Source organism: Brassica napus, chromosome C5 (assembly GCF_020379485.1).
Source record: "Brassica napus cultivar Da-Ae chromosome C5, Da-Ae, whole genome shotgun sequence".
Classification (NCBI taxonomy): Eukaryota; Viridiplantae; Streptophyta; class Magnoliopsida; order Brassicales; family Brassicaceae; genus Brassica; species Brassica napus.
The window spans coordinates 31,419,188-31,446,581 of record NC_063448.1 but is presented as its reverse complement, the minus strand read 5'-3'; the positions used below and the strand labels follow the sequence as shown (position 1 = coordinate 31,446,581).

At 43.2% G+C, this 27,394-nt stretch overlaps 1 protein-coding gene, 1 long non-coding RNA gene, 2 other non-coding genes and 1 pseudogene across 4 annotated transcripts; 1 reads left to right on the top strand and 4 right to left on the bottom strand.

Annotated features, from left to right (window-relative positions):
- Window positions 1-908: 908 nt before the first annotated feature.
- On the bottom strand, window positions 909-9,537 carry LOC125587781 (annotated as a pseudogene).
- On the top strand, window positions 8,542-8,648 carry LOC125588085. The gene has a single exon (XR_007324481.1). It is a non-coding gene; the product is annotated as a small nucleolar RNA R71 (small nucleolar RNA).
- A 563-nt stretch (window positions 9,538-10,100) lies between the features above and the next one.
- Window positions 10,101-11,015, bottom strand: LOC125587780. Its single transcript, XR_007324153.1, has 2 exons — window positions 10,690-11,015; window positions 10,101-10,551 (listed from the first exon to the last, which is right to left on the bottom strand). It is a non-coding gene; the product is annotated as an uncharacterized LOC125587780 (long non-coding RNA).
- A 4,703-nt stretch (window positions 11,016-15,718) lies between these two features.
- LOC106412615 lies at window positions 15,719-16,504 on the bottom strand. Its single transcript, XM_013853533.2, has one exon. It carries the CDS (start codon window positions 16,502-16,504, stop codon window positions 15,719-15,721), a length of 786 nt encoding a protein of 261 aa, XP_013708987.2.
- Window positions 16,505-25,217: 8,713 nt separating this feature from the next.
- Window positions 25,218-25,323, bottom strand: LOC125588149. The gene has a single exon (XR_007324543.1). It is a non-coding gene; the product is annotated as a small nucleolar RNA R71 (small nucleolar RNA).
- Between the last annotated feature and the right edge of the window lie 2,071 nt (window positions 25,324-27,394).

The window sequence follows — 27,394 nt, the reverse complement described above, 5'->3', positions numbered from 1 at the left end:
TGGCTCCGTAGGTGATAGGAACCATCTGTTCTAGGGGGTGCATGGTCGGATTAGATGGTGGAGTAGTTGATATGCTGTATGGAGCATGGATCTTTGATATGCTTTGATGAGCATGGAGTGTCCCTGTCGGTGAGCTGGAGATTGTGGCCTGGGCCAGTATGTGTGATAATAGGTTTTTCTGCCTATTGCAAATGTTGTAGTATAGTGGGGTGAATGTCGAACCAGTCCTAGTGATGTGAATCAGTGAGAGTACAAGTCATTTCTTAAGCTAAGCAGATTCAATAGTGGTGAGTGTGTGACAAGTAACAATGGCAAACAGAGCAATGCAACAAGGTTTTAATCAATTTAGACAAGTGAATCCATGGGTATTGGGAATTGACTTCAAGTAACTAAGATCCAATCTAGGTGACAAGCTTTCAATCAAAGTAATCTCTTAAGTCTAAACACAATTTTAGACAAGTCCTATGTCTAGGTAAATGTCCATTTGCTTAGAAATCATTAAACATCAAATGTCTTTGGCTTAATTCAATCAAGCAATCTTTAAGTTCAAGTTTAATAACTATCTAGCAATTTTAACATCAAGTGTCCTTGGCTAATCTCACTAGAGCTTAGTTGAGTTGATTCAAACACTTCATCTAATCATGTCTGATGAGAAGTGTTTAGAAATCAGGTTTAGAGTGATCAAGACTAAACAAGCATTAAAAATACTCAACAAGCAAGTTCATACAAGGATCTAATACAATAACACCATAGATCTTCACTAAGTTACTCTAATCTCCCTAACCCATGAATTCTTAAGGAAACTACTCACTAATCTCCATGAAAACACTTAATCTCATAATAGATTGAAGCATATTCAAGTAGATACAACAGAGAATAAAGATAAACAAGGATTAAACAAGCAAAACGAAATTAAAACTCAAGAATAGATGATGAACAATGAAGAACAGCTCAAGAACAAATGTTTTCTCTCAAACTCTCAAAATACAAAATATGAAACTATAAAACTTTCACTCTCTACTCTTTGTTGTATTGTACTCTGTGTATTGTGTGTCTTCCTCCTTCCCCTTGCAGTCTCTTTTATAGCCTAAGTAAAGGAGGATGACAACACATCCATCATGTGAAAGCATAAAGCATAAAACACACTCATAAAAGTTATTCTCCACTTTCTTCCATTATAGAACACCTTTTGCCCCTTCATATGGCCAAAGTAGTCTTGCCTCTTCAGAAAAGGTAGAGAAAGTTAGGCCAAAAGAGCCACCAAACTCATGATAGACAACCCATCCCCCATGTTGCAAGCTTTAAAGAGATAAAACTCACTCATTAAAGTTTTCTCCACTTTCTCCATGTTGCACACACCTTTAGAATACCAAAAATAAGAAGAATAATGAATAGTAATGAGTTTTATAGGTTTTAAGTGAATAAAAATGAGTCTAAAGGCTTAAAATTCGAAGGCTATTGTTGATGTTGCTAGGGTGGCCGCTAGGAATGTCATACTGATATGTGTGTAGTATTTTGATCATAAATCCCTCAATACAGCTCCAAACGACTTGAAACCACCTCCATTGTAAAGCTAACTCAATTTACCATGTCTTCCCAAAAGACAAGTTTCAAAAGATATCTTTAAGACCTTCATCCATGCTTGTCTTTCACACGTTCGGTTCAAGACTCCTCGAAAGCTCCTTTTGTGCTCTAATCACCTCCAAAACTCCAAACAATTCATCCAACACCTACAAGATGCAAATGTACATGCAATAGACTCTAAATGCAAATAAATGTAAGGTTAATGCATGAATATATATGAAATAACAAAGCTAAAACTATGCAAAATCACAACACATCAACTCCCCCACACTAGTCCTTTACTTGTCCTCAAGTAAACTTTCAAGAACATGGGAAGTGATGTTTCAATACACAAATGGAAATTCATGACCTTAAGAAACTCTTCAATGCCATCGTTGTGATATCCTTACAAAATCATACCAAATAGCAAGATCAAGATGTTTTTATTAGCTCTAACTTCTCTAGGCCTATCAATTCCTTTGATCTTTTAACTCATTATCATGAATCCTCAAATCAACCAACTCTCACATTCAATAAGAAATATCATAAGTGAATTCTCGCAAATTGCCAATTGGTCCAAATCATTTGGTTTGGTGAGAAAAAATGGCTTAATGTGAAGAATGAGAAGGGTCCAAATACATTTTGCTATGGTGACTTACACTCAAGAATAGGAGTTTGATCATTATGCAAAATTTATCTAAGAAAAGGAGCAATTAATGCATACATAAATCGGTTCTCATCATTGTACCCTTTTCCTAGACAATTTTTAAGTTCTACCCTTTCTTTTCTTCATCTCAAATCCCAAATGTACACCCATTTTCATATCTTAACAACTATGTATCTTAGCTCAAAAATTTGTTATCCCCATTCTCTTATTTTTTTTCTTTTTTTTTTCTTTTTTTTTTTGGGTTTTTATTGACACAATCTGAGCTTTTTTTTTTTTTTTTTTTTTTAAGACACACTTTTTTGATTCATTTCCTTTACATAATCTTTCCCAATTCAATCCTCAAGATCAAAATAATTAAAGCACATCATTCCAACCACCATCCTAGATTCTAGCCCAAAAGAGGTCCTAATGCTAGCAAGAGATGAGAACAAATCAATGTCGCTCCTAATACTCTCAAGATTTTGCACATGACAAGCTTTCACAAAAAGACCTCACTCAACAATTAATGATGGTTTGAAAGAAGGGAAGGGTTTAGGGTATGGACTACCACTTGAGTTGTCAAAAAGATTGGTAAAACGGTTTATACAAGCTCAAGTGTGTGTAAAGCCATGATTTAGTACTCAAGAGACCATAAGCAAGAAGCATTAAGTTCATTTTAGTCAATTAAGATCGGAGTTGGTTTCAAAGAGTAAGATTCAATGAGTCTTAAGAGGAGTTTTCAAGGCTCGAAGTCTACAAGAAATTCAGAAGAAGCTCAAGCTACTTATTATGATTCAAAAGGGTATCAACAATGAGTTCATTGCATGAGTCCTTTGTAGGGATTTTACCTATGCATTCTATATGATCTAGACTCAAACCTAAAGATGCAAATGATATAACTAAATGTTTTTTTTTTTTTTTTTTTTGGAATTTTGCAAATTTTTATGGATTTTCTATGCAAATGGATATGCAATGCTTATGACAAGTAAACAAAACAGAAAACATGTGAGATAAGTAGACTCTCCCCCCACACTTACTTCACACAGTCTCTTGTGTGAGAGCAAGGTGAAAGAAGAGGTCTAGAAGAAACAAACAAGAAAACTATATATTTACAATGGTTGTAGAGACACTTAGCTTGGAGTTGCTAGATGGAGTTGAATAATTTTAACACTTGTAGCTTTGCTGGATGGCCATCTTTCTCTTTGATTAAGTGGAGAATCACCTGAAAATTTTAAACACACTTATCAAACACACAAAAGAAAAACCACACAAGTAAAACAATAATATATATAGGGATAGACATGGGACTTCCTCCCAAGTGAGCTTGTTTTAAGTCTCTAGCTTGACTACCCCTTTTTGGTTTAGGCTGGTTTGGGATCGGAAAGTGGAACCGAGGTTCCTTCCTTCTCAGGTGTGGCCGCCATGTACAGCTTGACTCTTTGCCCATTCACTGCAAATTCCTCACCAGTCTTGTTCCAAAGCACAATTGCTCCATATGGCCTCACTTCTTTGATCTTGAAAGGGCCGGACCATCTTGACTTAAGTTTTCCAGGGAACAACTTCAATCGAGAGTTGAAGAGCAACACTTGATCTCCAATGTTGAACTCCCTCTTCAGGATCTTCTTGTCATGGAATGCCTTGGTCTTTTCTTTGTAAATTCTTGAGTTCTCAAAAGCATCAAGTCGAATCTCATCAAGCTCATGGAGTTGGAAAAGTCTTTTCTCTTTGGCACTCTTGATGTCAAAGTTCAGCATCTTAACAGCCCATAATGCCTTGTACTCAAGCTCCACTGGCAGATGGCAAGCTTTCCCATAGACAAGATTGAAGGGAGTGGTTCCCAAGGGTGTCTTGAAAGCAGTCCTATAGGCCCAAAGTGCATCATCAAGCTTTGTAGACCAATCCTTCCTTGTTGTCCCCACAGTCTTCTCCAAAATGGACTTGATCTCCCTGTTGGAAATCTCAACCTGACCACTTGTTTGGGGGTGGTAAGGAGTTGCAACCTTGTGCTTCACACCATTCTTCTTAAGGAGGTTTGCAAACAGTTTGTTGATGAAGTGAGACCCTCCATCACTGATCACAACTCTTGGAATCCCAAACCTTGGAAAGATTATGCTCTTGAACATTTTTAGAACCACCTTTGCATCATTGGTTGGACTTGCAATTGCTTCAACCCACTTAGAGACATAATCTACAGCCACCAGTATGTACTTGTTGCTATAAGATGAAGGAAAAGGCCCCATGAAGTCAATACCCCAGACATCAAACACTTCAACTTCTAGGATGGGGTTTTGAGGCATTTCATTCCTCTTGGTGATGTTTCCTCTTCTTTGACAAGAGTCACACCTTGAGACAAAGTCTTGGGTGTCTTTAAACATGTGAGGCCACCAAAATCCAGCTTGTAGCACCTTTGCAACTGTCTTAAATGTAGCAAAGTGGCCTCCATAGGATGATCCATGACAATGTGTAAGGATCCCATCAATTTCTTCTTCAGCCACTGCCCTTCTATAGAGTTGATCTCTACAAAGTATGTAGAGGTAAGGCTCATCCCAATAATATCTCTTCACATCCTTATAGAACTTCTTCTTGCATAACCTTCAAGGTTCAATGGCTCTTTTCCACTAGCTAAGTAGTTGACTATATCAGCATACCAAGGACCCTTCTCATCAGCTGCCTTCACCTCTTCAAGTTTCTTTCCTGTCTCACAAACAGCTACCACTGCATGAATAGCCATCATTTGCTCTTCTGGAAGTCTGTCATCAATAGGGATTCCACACTCCACCTTCAACCTGGACAGGTGATCAGCTACTCCATTCTCAACTCCAGGCCTGTCCTTGATCTCAAGATCAAACTCTTGTAGCAGCAGAATCCACCTCAACAGTCTTGGTTTTGCATCTTTCTTGGCTAAGAGGTGTCTCAATGCAGCATGATCAGTGTAGACAGTCACCTTTGACCCAACCAAGTAGCTTCTGAACTTCTCAAATGCAAAGACAATGGCCAATAGCTCCTTCTCAGTTGTAGAGTATTTAGCTTGAGCTTCATCAAGGGTTCTACTTGCATAGTAGATCACATGTGTCTTCTTGTCCTTCTTTTGCCCCAAGACTGCCCCCACAGCATAGTCACTGGCGTCGCACATGATTTCGAAGGGTAGACTCCAATCTGGTGGTTGAACTATTGGGGCACTGGTGAGCTCCTCCTTCAGCTTCTTAAAGGCTTCTAGGCATTCTTCATCAAAGTTGAAGATGATCTCCTTGCACAGCAGCTTGGTCAATGGTCTAGCTATTTTGGAGAAGTCTTTGATGAACCTTCTGTAGAAACCAGCATGGCCAAGGAAGCTTCTAATGTCTTTCACTGTTTTTGGTGGAGCCAACCTCGCCATCACCTCGATCTTGGCTTGGTCCACTTCAATGCCTCTCTCTGAAATCTTGTGCCCAAGCACAATCCCTTCTTTAACCATGAAGTGGCACTTCTCCCAATTCAGCACAAGGTTGGTATCTTCACATCTCTGTAGGACCCTGCACAAATTTGACAAACAAGTAGCAAACGAAGAACCGTATACAGAAAAATCATCCATAAACACCTCCATTACATCCTCAATAAGATCAGAGAAAATCGACATCATTGCTCTTTGGAATGTTGCTGGTGCATTGCACAGTCCAAATGGCATCCTTCGATATGCAAAGGTACCATAAGGACAAGTGAATGTCGTTTTCTCTTGGTCATTTGGGTGTATAGGGATTTGGAAAAATCCAGAGTATCCATCAAGGAAACAATAATAGGGATGGTTAGCTAGCCTCTCTAACATCTGATCAATGAATGGTAAAGGGAAATGATCCTTTCTAGAGGCTGCATTCAGTTTTCGATAGTCAATGCACATCCTATGTCCAGTTATTGTTCTTGTTGGTATTAACTCATCATTTTCGTTCTTAACAACTGTTATGCCACCTTTTTTAGGAACTACATGCACAGGTGAAACCCAATTGCTATCAGAGATAGGATAGATCACACCAGCATCTAACAATTTGATTATCTCTTTTTTAACAACATCTTTCAAATTAGGATTTAATCTTCTTTGGTGTTCAATTGAAGTTTTAGATTCATCCTCTAGATGTATCCTATGCATGCACAAAGATGGTGAGATTCCTTTAATGTCATCAAGTGAGTATCCTAGTGCTTTTCTATACTTTTTAAGTTCATTTAAAAGCATAGACAATTCATTCTCAGTCAGCTCACTACTCACAATGACAGGATATGTCTCATTAGGTCCAAGGAAAGCGTACCTTACACCATGGGGAAGAGGTTTAAGCTCCACTTTTGGTGCCTTGAGCTCACTCCAATCAGCTTCATGGAGGTTCTCTTGAATGTCTGCTGAGGCAGCATGTTGAGTCATTTGTGGCAACTCCATGAACTCATCTTCTCCATCCTTCTCAAGGTGAACATCTAGCCTTCTTACTAGCTCATCACTATCCTTGTTTTCAATCATTTGGGTCTCTCTTTCAATGGTCAGGGCATGTTGAAGAGAGTCCTCAATCGCTAACTCCTCAAGGAAATTATCAGCCAAGGCATCCATCTCATCAATGTAGAATATTTCTCCTTGAGTTGTGGGCTTCTTCATCATCTCCTTGATATCAAAATGGAGAATGTGATCTTTTCCAAGGTGGAGATCAATTGTGCCATCTCTCACATTCACCATTGCTCCAGCAGTTGCCAAGAAAGGTCTTCCAAAGATCAAAGGATCTCTAGGCTCTTCATCCATCTCAAGCACTACAAAGTCAGTAGGCACTTCACAATTTCCTATCTTGACAGGAAGATCTTCTAGGATGCCAATGGGGAGCTTGACAGATCGATCAGCTAGCACCAAAGAGATCTTGCACTTTTTATATTGTGTAAACCCAAGCTTCTTGGCAATGGATAGTGGCATGAGGCTGACACTTGCTCCCAAATCACATAGACATCTCTCAAATGTCAAAGGTCCAATGGCGCATGGCAGGGTGAAACTACCAGGGTCTTCTAGCTTCCTTGGGACAGTCAGTCTCTGAATAATGGCACTGCACTCATGAGTAAGAATCACCATCCCTTCCATCTCTTTCTTCTTTTGTTCTACAGCATCTTTCAAGAACTTGCTGTATTGTGGAACCAGCATAAATGCATCAATTATGGGCATGGTGAGTTGAACTTCACTCATTTGCTTGTCAAACAAGGCTTTGTACTTCTCTAGGAGTTGCTTCTTGAATCTTCCAGGAAAGGGAAGCTTTGGCTCATAGGGAGGAGGAGTGAACAATTTCTCTTTTGTTGATGTAGCAGCCTCATTTTTGTTCTCAACTTTCTCCTCTCCAATCTTTCTCTTGCCCTTAGCTTCAACTATCTTCTCCAAGATTTCCTCATTAGTCTTCTCATCCACAATCACCACATCATCATCTACATTGATGACCACCTCCCCACCTTGTTTCTCATTATCCTTAATGAGAACTTTAGGAGGCAACTCTCTTCCACTCCTTAGGGTGATTGCCTTCATTGTCTCCTTTGGGTTTTGTTCAGGCTTTCCAGGTAGGGAACCTTGTTGGCGACTTGAGCTGGCTGTCATAGAGACAAACTGGTTCTCCAAGGCTTTGAACTTGTTGTTTAGATCATGGTAATTCCCATCAATCTTGTTGTGGAGATTTTTCAGCTCATACCCTAATTGTTTCTCACTTCTTGCTTGTCCCTCCAATAATTGTTTCAGCATAGCTTCAGTACTACTCTCTTGTGGAGGTTGTGTTGATGATCCAGCTTGGTCTTGTGCAGGTTGACTTGGTTTTGGTGAGAATCCCGGAGGGAAGTTCTGTTTGGGTTGGTAACCACCTTGGTTGTTGTTGTAGAATGGCTTAGGCTGATTGTTGTAGAATGGTCTTGGCTGGTAGTTGTTGAATGGCTTCTGTTGGTTGTTGTAGAAGGGTTTCTGTTGGTAGTTGTTCTGGTATTGATAGTCAGGCTCCTTCTTGTACCATGTACCCTGAGCATTGACATAGTACATATCTTCTTGGCATTCTACTCCATCAACTTCAGCAACCATATGTAACTCCTCTTTCTTGGTCTTTTCTGATAGTAGCATGTCAATCTTGTCTTGAAGTGCTTTCAGCTCTCTCTTTGTGGTCATATCTTCTCCTCCACCACCTCTGTCTCTTCTATCATATTCATCATTGTAGACAGAGTCACTCTGTGCCATGTTCTCCAAGAGTTCTAATGCATCTTCGACAGTCCTCCCCAAGAAGTTTCCATTGCTTGCAGTGTCAAGCTGGCTTTTGAATTTAGGCAAGACTCCTCTGTAGAAAGTGCTTAGCAAGCTCTCATTGTTGAAGCCATGGTGGGGACATTGAGACAAGTAGCTTCTGAATCTCTCCCATGCCTCTGAAAATCCTTCAAGTCCTCTTTGTTGAAAACCAGAGATCTGATTTCTAAGGTTGGCAGTCCTTGTAGCAGAGAAGAACTTGTTGAGGAAGGCCTTCTTGCATTCATCCCAAGTGGTGATAGTATCACTTGAGATGTTTTTCTCCCAAGTGTGAGCCTTGTCTCCCAAAGAGAAGGGAAACAATCTGAGCTTGAAAGCATCCTCTGAAACTCCATTTGTTTTTGACAAGCCACAGTACTTATCAAATCTGTCAAGGTGATCTAGTGGGTCTTCCAAGGCAAGTCCATGGTACTTGTTGTTTTCAATCATGTTGATGAGGCTGGACTTGATCTCGAAATTGTTGTTGGCAACTGGCGGTGCCCTAATGCCCAACCTATTCCCATTTATGTTAGGTTGATCATATGTACCGATGGCCCTAGCTTGGCGTTGTGGTTGTCTAGGTCGAAGGTTGGCAGCTCCTTGACCATTGCCCTCTTCAGCTTGAGGTTGTTCTGGAACTGGTTCCATCATAGGTTCTGATCTTTGTATCTGAGCCTCTTGCTCTTCTTGTCTTAACCTTCTCCTGTTCTCTCTTTCAAGTGTTTTGATATCTGTCAAGGGAGTAAGATGTGTAGTGCCTCTACTTCTTAGGTTCATGCACCTGCGATCACAAGTAGATGAAGAAGTAGAATTAGTAACTTTAAAACAAAGTAAAACTCAGTCTCAAGCAAAGACTCAAACTCAATGTCACAATCAGACTAGGATTGGCAACGGCGCCAATTTGATAATAGGTTTTTCTGCCTATTGCAAATGTTGTAGTATAGTGGGGTGAATGTCGAACCAGTCCTAGTGATGTGAATCAGTGAGAGTACAAGTCATTTCTTAAGCTAAGCAGATTCAATAGTGGTGAGTGTGTGACAAGTAACAATAGCAAACAGAGCAATACAACAAGGTTTTAATCAATTTAGACAAGTGAATCCATGGGTATTGGGAATTGACTTCAAGTAACTAAGATCCAATCTAGGTGACAAGCTTTCAATCAAAGTAATCTCTTAAGTCTAAACACAATTTTAGACAAGTCCTATGTCTAGGTAAATGTCCATTTGCTTAGAAATCATTAAACATCAAATGTCTTTGGCTTAATTCAATCAAGCAATCTTTAAGTTCAAGTTTAATAACTATCTAGCAATTTTAACATCAAGTGTCCTTGGCTAATCTCACTAGAGCTTAGTTGAGTTGATTCAAACACTTCATCTAATCATGTCTGATGAGAAGTGTTTAGAAATCAGGTTTAGAGTGATCAAGACTAAACAAGCATTAAAAATACTCAACAAGCAAGTTCATACAAGGATCTAATACAATAACACCATAGATCTTCACTAAGTTACTCTAATCTCCCTAACCCATGAATTCTTAAGGAAACTACTCACTAATCTCCATGAAAACACTTAATCTCATAATAGATTGAAGCATATTCAAGTAGATACAACAGAGAATAAAGATAAACAAGGATTAAACAAGCAAAACGAAATTAAAACTCAAGAATAGATGATGAACAATGAAGAACAGCTCAAGAACAAATGTTTTCTCTCAAACTCTCAAAATACAAAATATGAAACTATAAAACTTTCACTCTCTACTCTTTGTTGTATTGTACTCTGTGTATTGTGTGTCTTCCTCCTTCCCCTTGCAGTCTCTTTTATAGCCTAAGTAAAGGAGGATGACAACACATCCATCATGTGAAAGCATAAAGCATAAAACACACTCATAAAAGTTATTCTCCACTTTCTTCCATTATAGAACACCTTTTGCCCCTTCATATGGCCAAAGTAGTCTTGCCTCTTCAGAAAAGGTAGAGAAAGTTAGGCCAAAAGAGCCACCAAACTCATGATAGACAACCCATCCCCCATGTTGCAAGCTTTAAAGAGATAAAACTCACTCATTAAAGTTTTCTCCACTTTCTCCATGTTGCACACACCTTTAGAATACCAAAAATAAGAAGAATAATGAATAGTAATGAGTTTTATAGGTTTTAAGTGAATAAAAATGAGTCTAAAGGCTTAAAATTCGAAGGCTATTGTTGATGTTGCTAGGGTGGCCGCTAGGAATGTCATACTGATATGTGTGTAGTATTTTGATCATAAATCCCTCAATACAGCTCCAAACGACTTGAAACCACCTCCATTGTAAAGCTAACTCAATTTACCATGTCTTCCCAAAAGACAAGTTTCAAAAGATATCTTTAAGACCTTCATCCATGCCTGTCTTTCACACGTTCGGTTCAAGACTCCTCGAAAGCTCCTTTTGTGCTCTAATCACCTTCAAAACTCCAAACAATTCATCCAACACCTACAAGATGAAAATGTACATGCAATAGACTCTAAATGCAAATAAATGTAAGGTTAATGCATGAATATATATGAAATAACAAAGCTAAAACTATGCAAAATCACAACACATCAATGTGGAGTTGTAGATGTGCTACAGAGAGCATAGGACATCATCTTCATGGTAGTAATCGCCGGGATCAGCCTGTCATAGACTTCTCGTAGGAGAAGTTCTTCTCGGGGTGAAATATAGCCTTGGCGGCTGTCGAATTCGTGAGCTCTAGAGCTGGATGTTTTCTCTCATAGATGATGGACGTGTTCCCCCTTCTTTAGGTTTAGAAACCTATCTTTATAGTGGAAGTCGTGCCTTTCTCTTAGGGTTTGGAAATATTCCATATATCCTTAGATAATAGAATATTTCCATTCTTTTCAAGGGCGGCTTATCATATTGGAATACTTCCTCGTTCTCTTGGATTTAGGAAGATTCTTTCTTCTCTAAGCTGGTTACCTGATCAATGGAAGCTTTCCATTTATCTTAAGGCAGGAGAAATCACTTAGCCTGGAAGACGGAGGAAGGTTCCAGACTCGGGGACAGGGACCCGTGACCGGAGGCAGGACCCAGGACCCAGAGGCAGGACCCAGGACCCAGAGGCAGGAAGCTGGAGTAATCTCTTTATGGAATATTTTTCCCCAACATACGTACTGCTCGGTCGCTACGTAGCGACTGAGCGTGCGTCCCACTCGGTCGCTACGTAGCGACCGAGCACGAGCATGTTTTGATCGTTACGAAGCGATCGAGCTTTCACAAAATGTCGATACGACACGAATCCATGCATTCTCGTCTACTCTTTAGTGCTATCCCCCGAAGACCGTAGCAAACCCACTTCATGTTTCTCGTCATTTGAAGTCATCTATCGAACTTTACGATAAAAACCGTAGAAAGTTCGTTTTTATCGAAAGAAGCCGTAATAAACGCCTTGAGTCAAATGACGGCCCAAAGAGACCAAAGACGTGACTCGAAGCCCATTTACGATTTCTTAACCAAAAGTTCATAAACCGTAGAATGGTTTATGCTTGGTTCGCAAGGGAAGATAAATGCCAAGTTTCCGTGGATAAATACGAAGTTTCCGAAGATAATTACGAAGGTCAGGAAAAATGGAATATCTCCATTTTTAGGCTATGACGGCTTAACGGCAGAAGAGGAAAAGCGTAAACCGACCTAGGAGCGAGTATATAAGGAGTCCTAGGCGAGAAGCATGAAGGAACTTTCTGTTTATGTTTATGTTAGGCAATTAGGCAACTTTCTGTTTATGTTATTTTGAGCTGTGACTCAACTAGGTATCTCGCCTACAGCTCTCATAGCCGAGGCTCTTACCTTGTTGTAATGCTCATACACAAATTCGGAATTTCCTTCCATAGATATTTCTCGCGCGGATTTCTCTTCAGGGAGGCACGTAAGCAGTTGTTGGGGATTCTTGTTGATCGCCGTGAGATTTTGTTTCTTATGAGTGAAGAAGCATTAGATCAGTGTAGTAGCAGAGGTAAGCTTCATATCTGTAACTTCCCTGTTTCCTTCTCGTTCTTTGTTGAATGATTCTTGTCCCTCAGGCATGATATCGGACCCTAGGGGTGCAGAGGCGTTGGAGGAGTATAAGAGAGCTCTCGAGGTGACGGCTGCGAGGAAGGCTGTGATTCATCGGGCAGTTTCTGCCGGGGGCAGTAATATTCAGTTTACCCGAAGTGGTAAGCCCAAAGCAGCTCCTATTGTGGCTCCTTTGTCTTCTAAGAAGAGGTCTAGAGCCTCTGTTTTCAAGCCTTCCCTCTCCGCCTTAGAGCAGCTTCTCCGCCTCTCGCAGCTGCTCTAAGGCTCTGGCTAGTTTGAACTCGGAGGTGTTCCCTATGAGTCTCACACGTCCGTTATTAGATGAGGATACCTGCAAGGTTGTCCGCTCCCTTCAGGGTGATGTTCTCCAGGTAATAATCTTCCTATTGCTCTCGCGACTCCTTTCTTTTTGAGCTCAGAGCTGAGTTTTGTTGGTGCAGGTGGCGTCTCAACTGTTCCACCTTAAGGGGAGGAAGAAAATCAGAAGCGCTACTAAGGCTGAAAGGGATGCGTTGGCTCTCCGGCTTTGTGAAGAGAAGGACGCTATCCTGGCCAAGGATGAGGAAATTGAGGCTTGGAAGCTCAGAGTGCAGAATTTGGATGAGGAAAGGGAACGTCTGGAAGCGGAGGATGTTTCCTTACGGCGACGGCTAGAGGATAAGGAGGAGGAGATATGCGAACTTAGGTATGCCGCTGAAGTCTTTGATGCTGAGAAGATGAAGGCCGTGAATGACGCTAAGGTTGTAGTTCGTTGGGAACTGATGCGGGAGTCAGACCGACCGTTGGGATCCTATAACTTCCTTTGGGCAATATAAGGTGGTGAAGATCAGTGAAGCCGAGTTCCTTGGACTTCCACCTCCTTCCTTCGAGTATAAGCCTTAGGTTCCTGGTAGTGATGAGATGAAGGGGGGATCAGAACCTCCTGCCGATGATCCTCCTATCAACTGATCCATATTTCTGCTAGTTGCGTTTTTAACTCCGTGAAGGGATATCTTTTTGTATTTATCTCTGATGGGGGCTTTAAAACTTTTGGATCGGGCCTTCGTGCCTTTTTATCTTATCGTTCTGAACAACGGCCCTGCTGTGGTGTTTTGAAGTGTTTTCTTTTGGACTCGCATTTTTTTCCTTTTGAGATTTTCTGCTTCTGTTTGCACGTCTCTTCTTTTGGAAAAAATGCAGGTGGTCTGATGATCTTAGGATTTTGGATCGTCTTCGAAGAACTGGAGAGTCAAGCGTTGATCCAATCGTTTGTCAACCTTGAGCCTTTCTATGCTTTTTAGATATGGATTCAGGGATCTTGAGAGTATAGATTCCTTAGAACCTCTGGATTTTATGACGATCGGACCTCATAGGTCTCATCGGGTTGAATCTCTTTCGAAGCCCCTGGGATCGCTTAGAGACTTTAAATGACGTTGGGACCCGGAGGTCCCTTTTTTAAGAACCCGTAGATTCTGGACCCTGAGGTATTGAATTGGACTCATGGCCCTTGGACCCTGAGGTTCTTTTTAGGGAATCCGTAGGTTTCTGACCTTTAAAGCCTATCTGAGCCCGGAACTCTCAGAATCCGGAATTAAGTTGTAAAGAGAACGGATAAGTTCCTGACCCTGAGGTCTTGTTTTAGACTCATGGTCTTTGGACCCTGAGGTCTTCTTAAAATTTGATCTAACCCGTGGGTTTCGTCTTTGTATTGGAGTTGGGCCCGAGCATTATAAAGAACTTGGAGGTTTACCTTTTCCAGGTCCTGAAGAAATTTGTTCACGACCCGGAGACTTCATGGGGACCCAAAAGTTCTCGATAACCTTGGGGCATTCTGTTTGTATTTTAAAGGGACCATATGCTGCCACCCTAGGTGAGGCCTCTACCGGTACCTATGGGGATTTCGTATTCTACTGCTCGGAAGCTAGTCACTATCGAGTTCCCGTACTGCACTCTGCTTTCTGCAGAAAGCCACTATCAGTCTTAGAGGGTGCTGGTGTGGGTAAACACCCAAGTGCCAGACTTACGCTGTTTTCCACGTCTGGAGAAACATGATACTTTTGAGGTGCTCCCGGACTTTTGCACTTGTACCTTGTGTCCCCTATATTATACCTCGTGTCCCCTGTATTAATTTAGCACGTAGCGTTTTAATACATGTATCTTTCACTTTTTTGGTATTTTAGTTTGGGACCCCAATATGCTTGAGGCTATACAAAGGTTTTAGGTAGTATTGACGGCATACTCGGGCTTGCGCAGACCCGTTCCTACCTTATGTCTCATACTCGTTTTGTTTTTGTGTGGTCGTGCCACTTATCATTGAGGGTTAGCCAGGATCGGAGGTCTCTCTGACCTGATCCAGCTCGTTTGCCCCTTTCAGTATTATGGTATTCGTACTCTCTCTTATAGTCGGAACTATTTTATTATATAGGCTATGTCCGCAGACTTTCAGCGTACATATGAGTAGAATAACATAATGCTTAAAATAAAAGATAAAATAATTATATATAAATCATGGTCCGGAGACCGTACAGGATATCAGCTTGCGAGATACCTCGGTGGTTAGGCCATGTTTTACCTCTTATTGCTGTGTGACCCGTGGGGTTCGATTTGCTTTTGAGACGAACGTCTTCGCTGGAGGATTCTTTCATCCTCTGTAAAGTTCTGCATCTTTTTGAATCTAGGGACCTCGTTTGGGAGCTGTTTCATGCCCCAGCCCTTGCGGATCTCTATGTTGTTGACGTTCGAGGGCCACTGTCTCCTATCGATGGAGGTTTTCAGCGATTCCATGAAGCATGTTGTCGCATTCATCCACTAGAGCAAATGTGTTCGGAGGTCTCCTATATCCGTCTGGTGCCTGCTGGGAGCTCTCTTCCAAGGGGGTTTTGTCGAGGTGTTCGTGCCCCGCTTGTTTATCTGTGAGATCACCGGTTGATAACTGTTGAAGCTTCTGGCTATCTTATCTATGTGGGCGGAGGACGAGGGTCCTGCAGGGACCAGACTCTATGAGCAGGTGCCACCTTGCATGTTTTTAGGGGAGACCATGCGAAGCGGTCGACATAAGCTCTCTGTAAGCGTTTTGGATGTAGGGTCTAGACTCTGTAGAGGGTTCCTAAATTGCCCCTACTGTTGACCCCTGATTCCCGATTCGGCGGGATCTGAGGTCTCCTCTGTAATTGCTATAAGACCTTGGTTTTCCCCTTTAAGGTGGTATGGTAGCAGGACCTAGAATTCTCCTGGTCTCATTGGATTGCTCTGATGCCCCAGGGTGTAGGGAACTTCACTATTTGATGGAGGGTTGAGGGGACTGCTCCCATGTCGTTAATCCAGGGTCGTCCTAAGATCATGTTGTATGCCGATTGGCAGTCCACGACCAGGAATTTGGTAGATAGGTTGATCCCTTCAGCATATATTGGCAAAACAACCTCCCCAGTGGTTTGCTTGACTTCGCCGCTGAACCCGATGAGTGGGGTTACTTTGCGCGTCAGGGTATTCTCCTCTAACCCTAGGTCTTGGTACGCCGTCAGGAAGATGATATTGTTGGAGGACCCGTTGTCTACTAGTATTCTTTTCACCAAACAGTTTGCTATGGTGAGAGAGACAACTAGAGCGTCATGGTGGGGAGCTAATATCTTCTCTTGCTCCTTCGCTGTGAAGCTTATCTCGTCGGTACCTAGAAGTAGGCCGTGTTTAGCATTACGGGTTCTCTTCTTCGCAGCTGCATGACTCACGCCACTTACTTCAAAGCCTCCTGAGATGACATGAATCACCCGGTCTTGGCGAGGTGGTGAACTTGGTGCGTCTTCTTTGGGTTTCCCTGATGCTTCTTTGTTAGGATGAGCCTTGGCTTTCTCTGAAAGGAATTCTCGGAGATGCCCCTTTTGGAGCAGTTCGTTGACCTCAATCTTCAGGGCGACGCAGTCTTCAGTTTTGTGGCCGATATCGCGATGGACGTCGCACCAGAGTCTCGGGTTCCGGAATGCGTCAGGTGCTTTCATCTTTGGGGGCCACTTGACCTGTTGGCCCATTTACCTCAGCGTGTTTACCAGATCTGGTGTGGATATTGAGAGATGGCAGATATCGGGCCAAGAAGACACAGACATCCCCTCTTCTTTATCTAATGGCCGGTATTGGAACCTGCCCTGGTTCCTGCTTCTGGAGTCCTTGGATCCCTTTTGGGAGGATCTTTCTTATCGGTCTCCCCAGTCTGATCGGGTGAACCTTTGATCATGTTTGGGTTGAGCCTTGGAGCGGCTAGCGACGTCTTCCTCCCACTTAACCTTTGCCCACGCTCGGGATAGCACATCCTCCATGGTTTTGCAAGGGTACATGGTTAGCTCTTTGTAGAGCCCTCCGTCTAGAAGTAGGCCTCTCTTGAAGGCAGAGATTGCGGTAGGGATGCTGCATTCGGGGACCCCTACCTTCTCTTGATTGAAACGGGCTATGTAGTCCCGCAGGGGTTCTGCTCGATTCTGGAGGATCTCGTAGAGACCGTCTGAAGTCTTCTCCAGTCTCCTGCTACTCGCGAATTGTTCTTCGAACTTGTCGCCCAGGCAGACAAAGGAAGAGATGGACCTGGTAGGGAGATTTATGTACCATTGCAAGGCGGGTCCAATTAGAGTGGAGCCGAACCTTTTACACGTTGTAGCTTCACGGGACTCCTTGGGGGAGTGCAACCGCTAGCATCCTCTGTTTATATTGTGCGATATGATCGTCGGGGTCTCCAGTACCATCGTACATCTTGATGCTGGGGAAGGAGAATTTTCGAGGCATCTCGATTGAGGCGATCTCCTCCCTGAAGGGAGTATCTGTGTACGAGTCGGAGTTGCTCCTCTGGATTAGGGGAGCTACTCCTGGTAGACGTTCCACCATGGATTGCATGGTGTCGAGCCTCTTGGAAAACATCTTCTCCAGATGGGCGGTTATGGAAGACTCGGCTGCCGTCTTCTCGAGTTCTTCTTTCTCGGGTTCAGGTTCAGAATCACTTTCCTCTAGTTCGTAGATCTGGTGATCCTCGATCCCTTCTCGTGTTGCCCTGGCCGCCCCGGATGCAAGAGTCGCGTTAGTGGTGCCTTCTCCGGTGTTGGGAGTGCTCAGGCTTCCCATAGGTCGAACCCGAGTGTTGAAGCGACGCTTCTTGTTGCTCGCCGTGTTGGGAGCTTTGTTCTGTTCTCGGAGTGCAGCGTTCTACGTCTGTAGTTGGTTGAGTTTCTCGACACTTAACTCCAGCTGTTTGGAGTGGTCACCAAGTTTTTCCTTCAGGTTCTGAACCTCGGAGGAAAGCTCTGGATTTTCGGTTGTTTTCTGAGCCTTGGGCAAGTCGGTTACTTGGCTCTGCAGTCCGTCGATCTGTCGTTGAAGCTCGGCTTCTCTTAGGGTAAATTCTGATGGATTGTCTTGCTCATCCACCCCCATCGTCACGTAGCTTAGATTACTCCCCTCCTTCTAGCGCCAAACTGTTAGGTGATTTTTGTGTAGGCTTTTGTGAGTACTACGGAACAATGGATAAGCTAGTAAACCGATGGCGTTTGTATGTATTTCGTTAGGATTCAGAGATGATAATGAAGAAATAGGCTTGGAGATACTTTTATTAGATGGAACAAACAAGATTACAAGGTATTGAGTAAGAACCCTAATTCTAGCTGTCTAGTTCTAGTCTCTAAGCCTTGGAGAAGTCGATCCTTTGCTTGAGGGATTTTGTAGCTCTTATATAGTTGATAAACCTTGGATTTGACCCATTTTTATCCAAGGTATATTAGTATTTTACTATATATATATATATATATCTATGTTTTCTACTCTTCTAGGTATGTTTTCAGGTTCAGGTGCATTTCGGAGTAAAGCTATGACTTTGGAGCATTTTGGAGCTTAAAGGACATTTCACCCGAGCTGACCACTTAGAGGTCGACGAGAGGAAGAATAATAGATCGATGCGCATCATTGCTGACGATCGATATCAGGAAATGCCTCGATAGATGAAGATTAATATCGATCGATGTACACAAGTACCATCGATCGATGTCGAGACACCAGACGCGACATTTTGGATTCAGCAGACTTAAAAACCAAGGCCAAGCCAAATTACCAAAATGCCCTGACGAGTTTTTAACCTAGTAGAATATATACTGCAAGTGTTTTGACGGCAAAGAGAGCTTTTCTTTCTAGACCTAGTTTTGTTACAAGTTTCATTTGGAGAGAAGATCACTTATGATTGGAACTCCTTGTTTCTATTTTCTTTTCATCTATTCTACGAGTTCTTATTTCTCTATTGATATGAATTGCTTTGCTATGTTTGAGTAGTTCAACTGTTAGATCCAGGGTTCAGATAGGTTTGTGGGATTAGCCCCAAACTATAGATCTGCCTTGTTGTGATATTCATGATAGATTTGTATTCATTGCTTGTTTTAGCCTTGCTAACTAGAACTTGATCATAGGATTGCATATTCAAGCACCCTTGTTATCCCATCCTGAAATCTATCTTTTATATTAGGATTGCTAGAGAGGGCTAACCGCCAATTTAGAATCTTAGTAGGGCATTTCATACTCGCGCATAGGCCTGGCTAGAACCCGTCGATCGATGTCCTCAACTGACAATCGATCGATGTTGGCAAAGGTGTATCGGTCGACGTCTTAATAGACTATCGATCGACACTCTCTTGTGTCTGCATCTAACCGGTGAGACACAAGATCTAGTCTGTTAACCAGTGGTACATGCGACAGCTGATCACTGAGTTAAGCGAATGAGGTCTAATATATCATGCATGCAAAAGTTAGGCATCTATAGGAATTATAATCTCCAACACCTGAATAGTGGCCCTGCATCTAATATCATTTCCAACCTAAGTTACATTTATTATTTACTCGCTTGTTACTATTGCTATTTCATTTAAACATTTACAACCTTTAGAATTAATAAACACTAGATTTAATTGTTCCCTAGCTCTTTGTGGATTCGATCCCTAAGTACTACATCTGAACCTCTTTTGATGAGAGTAACACTCCTTAGGGTAATTTGAGTGGTATCAAATTTGGCGCCGTTGCCGGGGAGCTTTGATCGCCATTAGATTTAGTTTTATTAATTCTTATTCTTTTCTTTACCCCCTTTTCTAATAATCTTTTTTCTTGTCTTTTCAGGTGCATGCCCAGCGGTACCAGAAGCAACAAGGAGAAAGACTTGCTGTTCTCAGACAATCCTGCTCATCTGGAACGCACCATCCGTAGAGGTCAACGTTACGCACAATCAACCGTCGACCGACACCAGACCATCATCGTCGATCGATCGATCCCAATCGTTCGACAACGACCGATACTACACCGCGTACGTCGATCGATACCGTGTCGTCAAAAATGGTAAACATTATTATTCTAACTCAGGATGAGAACGGAAACCTGTATGACCAGGCCGGTCATCTGCGTAATGCAACAGGTCAGAAAATAGATGCTCAGGGAACTGTAATCCCTGATGCTGATGCTCAAGAGCTGCTCAACCTGTAGATGAGGACGCTCGATCGAAACCACTGGCCGACTACAATCGCCCAGATGAGTACTATTCCAACAAATCAGCTATTTGTAAACTAAGGAAGAAGATGTTGTGAATGTTCTGAGTTGTATTGATCACGTACAATGTACATATATATTAGTTACAATCGAGATCTCAACATATTAGATCTATACTTATCACAACTACTTCGTACTTATCTCTTATCTATTAACTTATACTCCAAGATACCGTATCTCCTAACCGGTACACTCTAACCCGACATAACCATCACTAACACTCCCCCTCAAGTTGGTGCGTGGAGGTTACGAACACCTAACTTGCCCATCAGGTAGTGAAACGCAGGAGCTCCCAACGCTTTAGTCATGATGTCTGCTAGCTGTTCTGTTGTACGAACATGTCGGGTTACGATCGACTTGTCTTGAACTGCATCTCTAACGCTATGACAGTCAGCTTCTATGTGTTTCCTGCGCTCTTGAAACACAGGATTGGCTGCAATATACAAAGCTGATTTGCTGTCGCAGAACATTTCCATTGGAGCAGAGTGTTGCACTCCCAAGTCTCGCAAGAGTCGCTTAAGCCATTTGAGCTCTCGCAATGCCGCTGCCATTGACCTGTACTCTGCTTCAGTTGAAGAGTGAGAGACCGTGTTCTGCTTCTTCGTCTTCCAGGAGATAGGCGAGTCACCTAGCAAGACAACAAACGAAGACAGGGATCGTCGCGACTTAGGACACGCCGCCCAGTCCGCATCGCAGAACACACGTAGACGCATATCACTTATTGACTTCAACATAATGCCTTGCCCAGGACACCCCTTCAGATATCTTATCACTCGTACAACAGCATCCCAGTGCACCTCTCTCGGGTGTTGCATAACCTGAGACAGCACGTGCACTGCGTAGCTCAACTCTGGTCTCGTTATAACCAGATAGACCAATTTTCCCACAAACCTTCTATAACGAGCTGGATCCTTACAGAACGGTCCTTTGTCCGACAGGAGTTTGTGATTTTTCTCCATTGGAGTCGCAACTGGCTTGCACCCAAGCAGGCCTGCATCCGCTACTATGTCAAGTACATACTTCCTCTGTGTCAAGAACATCCCTTGTGGTCCTCTCGCAATCTCAATACCCAAGAAGTACTTGGCTTTCCCCAAGTCTTTCATCTTGAAACAGTCACTCAGATACGCTTTGAACTTTGTCACCATCTTCACATCGTTCCCCGCTATAATCAGATCGTCTACATACACAAGTACTCGAAGTGATCTATCTCCTTTGATGTATGTGAAGAGAGAATAGTCAGAGTATGACTGCTTAAACCCAAACCTCTTCAACGCATCCGTCAACTTTGAAAACCAACATCTCGGCGCATGTTTCAGTCCGTACAGAGACTTCTTCAAGCGACACACCTGACCAGACTCACCTGACTCGAATCCAGGAGGCATCTGCATCTAAACTTCCTCCTCTAAGTCTCCATGGAGAAATGCATTATGCACGTCCATCTGATGAACCTCCCAGTTCTTAGCCGCAGCAACCTCCAACAAAGTTCGAACCGTCGTTAACTTCGCGACAGGAGCAAATGTCTCGTCGTAATCTACCCCCTCTACTTGTCTGTTACCACAAACTACAAGTCTAGCCTTGGGCCTTTCTACCGTACCGTCAGCGTTAAACTTGTACTTATATATCCACATGCAAGACAACGCTTTCTTTCCTCACGGCAAGTCTGTCACATCCCAAGTCCTCTGTTCTTCCAGGGCTACGATCTCAGTTGACATTGCTTCTCTGAAGCGTGGATCTTGCATAGCCTCTTTGAAGTTTCTTGGTTCTTTCTCTGAGGATGTGGCTGCAAGGAACACTTGATGTTTCTCAGAGAACACTGCATCAGAGACATACGCAGAAATGGGATATGAAGACGTACCTTGGACCGTCGCTGAGGACCTTGTTGGTGTTGCAGGCGAAGCAGGAGTGGTGTTATGTTTATCGAGACATTGGGAGTTGTACGCTACATATTCTCTGAGTCTTGTGGACGGTTGTGAGACTCGATGTCCTCTCCCCCAGTTGTTCCACCTGAACACTCTCTGTCACTGAACCTCTCTCTCTGCATCGACGACAACATCAGAAGGCTTGGCTGCTGCTTCAGTGGTCTCGACCTCAGTTGGATGCTCCACTGTTGGAGTCACATCAACGTCTAGTTCGACAACAACACTCCCCCTTGGCTCCAACAGCGGCGGCTCACAACATATGATATTTGTCTCTTGAGCCACCGGCAGAGTGGTGTCGTCACCGGAGGCAACTGCTCCGATATCATCATACGGAAATGATGTCTTAGTGAAGACGACATCACGTGAGACAAAGAACTCACAACTGTCTAAATCATACAACTTCCAGCCACGTTTTCCAAACGGATATCCCACGAAGACACACTTTCTGCTTCTCTCTTTGAATTTATCTTTGTCACGAGATGTCTTGTGTGCGAAACACAAGCACCCGAAGACCTTGATGTCTTCATACCGTGGAGATTTGCCATACAGACACTCGTACGGAGTCTTCCCATGCAGCAGGCTTGACGGCGTCCTGTTGATCACATGCGCAGCTGCAAGAACACACTCGCCCCAGAACTTGATGGGGAGATTTGCTTGAAACATCAACGATCTCGACATGTTAAGTATGTGTCGATGTTTGCGTTCAACCCTACCATTTTTATGTGGAGTGGACACGCAAGACGTCTGGTGAATGATTCCATTGGCTGAGAAGTACTTCGAAAGACACATAAACTCTGTTCCGTTATCACTTCGAACAGTTTGAACTGATCGTCCAAATTGTCTTTGCACCAAGGCACAAAAGTTGGGTAAAACCGTTTTGACCTCTGACTTCTCAAGAAGCAAATGTATCCAGACCGCCCGAGAGAAGTCGTCGACGATTGTAAGGAAATAGACAGCCCCACATGACGATGGTTCGCGGTAAGGACCCCAAAGATCAACATGTATCAATTCAAATGCAACGGAAGCTTTATTAATACTCTCAGAAAACACTCCTCGAGTTTGTTTGGATTTAAAACAAATGTCACAACCACCAAATTTCTCCTTATTGTCAAAAACACCAGAAACGAAAGGTAAAGAACTTAAAACACCAAAGGCGGGATGCCCTAATCTCCGATGCCACAGTGTCTTGTCCTCAGCGGCCTTAACTCTGTATCCTCGTGCTAAAGTAACATCCCGATAAACATAAACTCCATCCCGTTCTTCACCGGCTCCAATCAGGGTCCTCGTAAAACGGTCCTACAAGATACAAAGAGTGTCAGTGAACATGGCTAGACACCCGGTTTGCTAAAGCAGTTTCGCAACTGACAGAAGCGTGCAGTTCAAGTTAGGCACAAACAACACATTTTTTAAAGTAAGTGTATCTAAAAGTCGCAATAAACCACTCTTTGAAGCCTTTACTTGGCTTCCGTCAGCAAAGCTAACCGGACAATACACTATGTCCACTGTATCAGTGAGTAAACCAAGTTCACCAGTCATATGGTGAGATGCACCAGTGTCAAGGATCACCTCACCCGTTTGTCGCTTACCATTCAGCTTATCAGGTATCGGCGTTGGCTTTTGTTGCTGGAGTAGAGCACTCAAAGACGCCCACTGCTCAGCAGAGAAGCCAGGAACCCCCGTACCAGCCGCAGCCTGTGCCACATTAGAACGAGCCTGAGGACTCCGACCTCGTCCTCTTCCCTTGCCCTGACCACCACGGTCGCCACCTTGATTACGCTCTGTCCACCATTATGGAAAGCCAACAAGTTGCCAGCAGTCCTTCTTGTCATGACCAGAACGTCCACAGTGAGAGCACACCAATGATCCTCCACGACTGCGAGCCACTGCTGCGATCAGACCATTCATTGTTGCACTCTCATCAGTTCCAGCTTCTGTCTTCGAAACAAAACCCACCGCGTCTTGCTTAGTTTCCACACGAGAAGACAGAAGACGTCTCTCTTCTCTAACGACTCTTTGATAAACTGAGTCGAGATCAGGTAGCGGCTCCATTCCAGTGATATTAGTGCACACATTGCCAAAGCGTGCGTCATCTAGTCCCATCAGAAATGTATGTACCTTCTCTTTTTCATACTCTGCTACAAACTTCTCTGATGCTCCACACGAACATCTCGGAACTGGTTTGTAATTGTGAAGTTTTTCCCACTTCAGAACGAGACGACCAAAGTAGTCCATAACACTAGAACCACCTTGTTTACATGCTGACAGCTCTGACCTCAGTTGGTGTACTCGCACCGCGTTACCAACTGAAAACCTTCTCTTCAGATCACCCCACATCTTATGAGCATCTGGCGTGAAAGTCACGGTAGAGCGAACCGCGGGTGAAATGGAAGCTCGGATCCACCCCACAATCATAGAGTTCACGGTCTTCCACATCTCCGCTTCAATTGGTTGATCGATCTCACTTGGCATCTTCAGGGTACCATCAATGAAACCAATCTTGCGCTTTGCACGAAGCGCGTTCTCCAACTCAGACGACCACTCGCCATAGTTTTCTCCTGGCAACAAGACCGGAGATATGGACACTCCCGGATTATCTGAGTGAGAGAGGAAATACGGTGACAATACACTCACGTTGTTTTCACCACTAGAAACTTTAACAACTTCTTTGGACATGTTTGTATTTTTTTTTTTTCAACACTTTCTTCCGATGGATATTTTATTTCTGAGAGGCTCTGATACCATGTAAACTAAGGAAGAAGATGTTGTGAATGTTCTGAGTTGTATTGATCACGTACAATGTACATATATATTAGTTACAATCGAGATCTCAACATATTAGATCTATACTTGTCACAACTACTTCGTACTTATCTCTTATCTATTAACTTATACTCCAAGATACCGTATCTCCTAACCGGTACACTCTAACCCGACATAACCATCACTAACACTATTAGACTTCCGGAGATCCAGAAGCAGAATTTTGAAATGAAGCCTCAATACTACACTCTCGTGTCGCAGATACCCTACTCTGGGTTACCGCACGAGCATCCTATGGACCATTTGGAATGGTTCGAGGATCTAATCGCAGCCATTCGGATGGAAGGACTCCCCGAAGATTACTTGCTGTGCAAGCTCTTCAGATACACGCTGAATGGAGAAGCGATGCACTGGCTTAGGCAGCAACCCACAGGATCTTTAACATCCTGGAGCGACATCAAGAATGCTTTCTTACGAAACTTCTTCGATGAGGCGCGCGCTGAAGAACTTCGGAACAAAATTTCCACATTCTCGCAGAAGGCTGGAGAGTCCTTCAAAGATGCGTGGATAAGATTTAGGTTCTTCCAGTGAGACTGTCCACACCACGGATTTAACGAAGTGCAGCTGCTAAGCACTTTCTTCCGAGGTCTCGCCTTACAGTATCAAATGGCCCTTGATACGGCGAGTGAAGGAAACTTCACTACTCGGAATCTGTTGGAAGCTGTGAGACTTATCGAAAACCTTGCTAACAGCAGCAGCACCAAAAACACTGACTCTGAACGGAAGAAGTCTGTAGCCTCTATCGGGAAGGAACAGATGCACGAAGTAAGAGCTAAGTTATATGTGGTGCACGAGCTTCTTAGGAAGCAAGTCTGTTCAGCTGAAGGAGAAGCAGCAGATACGGAAGGAGAAGAAAATGTGAACTACATCGGAGGTACCGGATTCCAAAAATTTGGAAACCAGGGTGGAAACAGAAACTTCTTTGGAAATAGCCAGAGAAGTAACCAAACTTCACAATTTCAAAAACCCTTCAACAACAGCAAGAGCTACTCGAACTCTTACTACCAAAATCCACCACCCCAGACTCAGGAAAGCAAGATCGAAGAAATGCTTGATCGAGTACTGTTGGGACAACAACAAATCACCGTGGATTTCAACGGTAAGATAGACTCCGCCTACAACAATCTGAACTCCAAAATCGAGACCTTAGGGACTCAGGTGAGAAAACTTGAATCCCAAGTAATTCAGACGGGCGAGACTATAAAGAGGCAAGAAGCTTTCGCTAGAGAGGCAGGAGCCGACAAAGGAAAACACCATGTAAATGCCATCATAGATGATGAATTCTGGCAAGTGGTGAGAAATGAAAACCTTGAGGAAGGAGATTTCGAAATTGAAAGCTCCATGAGTCTCGGCGGATCCCAATGGTGTCGACCGATGTCGAAGAACTTGCATCGATCGACAGACTATGATGAAGATCGATGAAACGGATTACTCCAGTCATCGATCGACGTCATCTGCCAAATCGACTGAATGCAATGCGGTTCGAATTCTAACTCATGAAGAATTCGCAGCTAAGCATCCTCACCCACCCTCCCCTTTCTATGAAAAAATCGATCGATCGGTTGAACCAACCATCGATCGACAGAGTGAGTCAGACGTCGATCGTCAAAACATACCTCCCATCGATCGGCAGACACCTCTGACATACCGAGTGCGGTTACCCTCAATCGATAATGATTACATCAATGCACTCAGACCACCACCTAAACCATTAGCAAACCCACCCAAACCAAAACCCAACCCTTTAAATAGTTCACCAGAATCTGTTCAAGAAGAACAAGAATCTGAAGGGAGAAGTTTAAGGAAAAGAAAGGAGAAGATTCCTAAAAACCTTAAGAGGGAAGCTAACGATAAGGAGATGGATGGTTTCACTAAACGAGTCCTCAGAATCCCAATCGAAAAACCTTTTGATGAAGCTTACTTCACACACCGGTTGTGGATGTTCTTCAGAGAAACAAAGGTAACTGAGGAGGACATTAGGAGAATGTTTCATCAAGTCAGAGAGAAGATGAAACACAGGATCACATTGACGAAGAAGAGTGATCCTGGGAAGTTTGCAATACCATGCGTAGTCAAGGATATTGAATTTCCCCATTTAATGTGTGACACAGGAGCATCAGTTAGTATCCTCCCTAGGATCATGGCAGACCAGCTTGGTTTGACCATAGAGCCCTCAACGGAATCCTTCACCTTCGTGGATCTTTCAGAGAAACGATCAGGAGGTATCATAAGAGATCTGGAGGTACTGATTGGTAATGCCCTTGTCCCTGTAGATTTTCTTGTCTTAGACATCGAGCTTAACTGGAACTCTTCACTTCTGCTTGGAAGATCTTTCCTAGCTACAGTAGGAGCTGTATGTGACATTAACAAAAACAAATTGTGTCTAACGCTCATAGACCCAAACATCGACTACGACTCCATCCGACCTAAGAGAAAGGTAATTAATTCTGTGGATTATGGGAAAGAACTTGGCTTCATTGGCGCATGCCATTGTGGAGCAGGGTATGAATCGGAGTACGAAACAGAGTACTCGGAATCGATCGATACCCCAACCTTTCCATCGATCGATTCCAATGTGTCAACGGTGACCGACGACCGCAACAACACGTCACTCGACGTAAT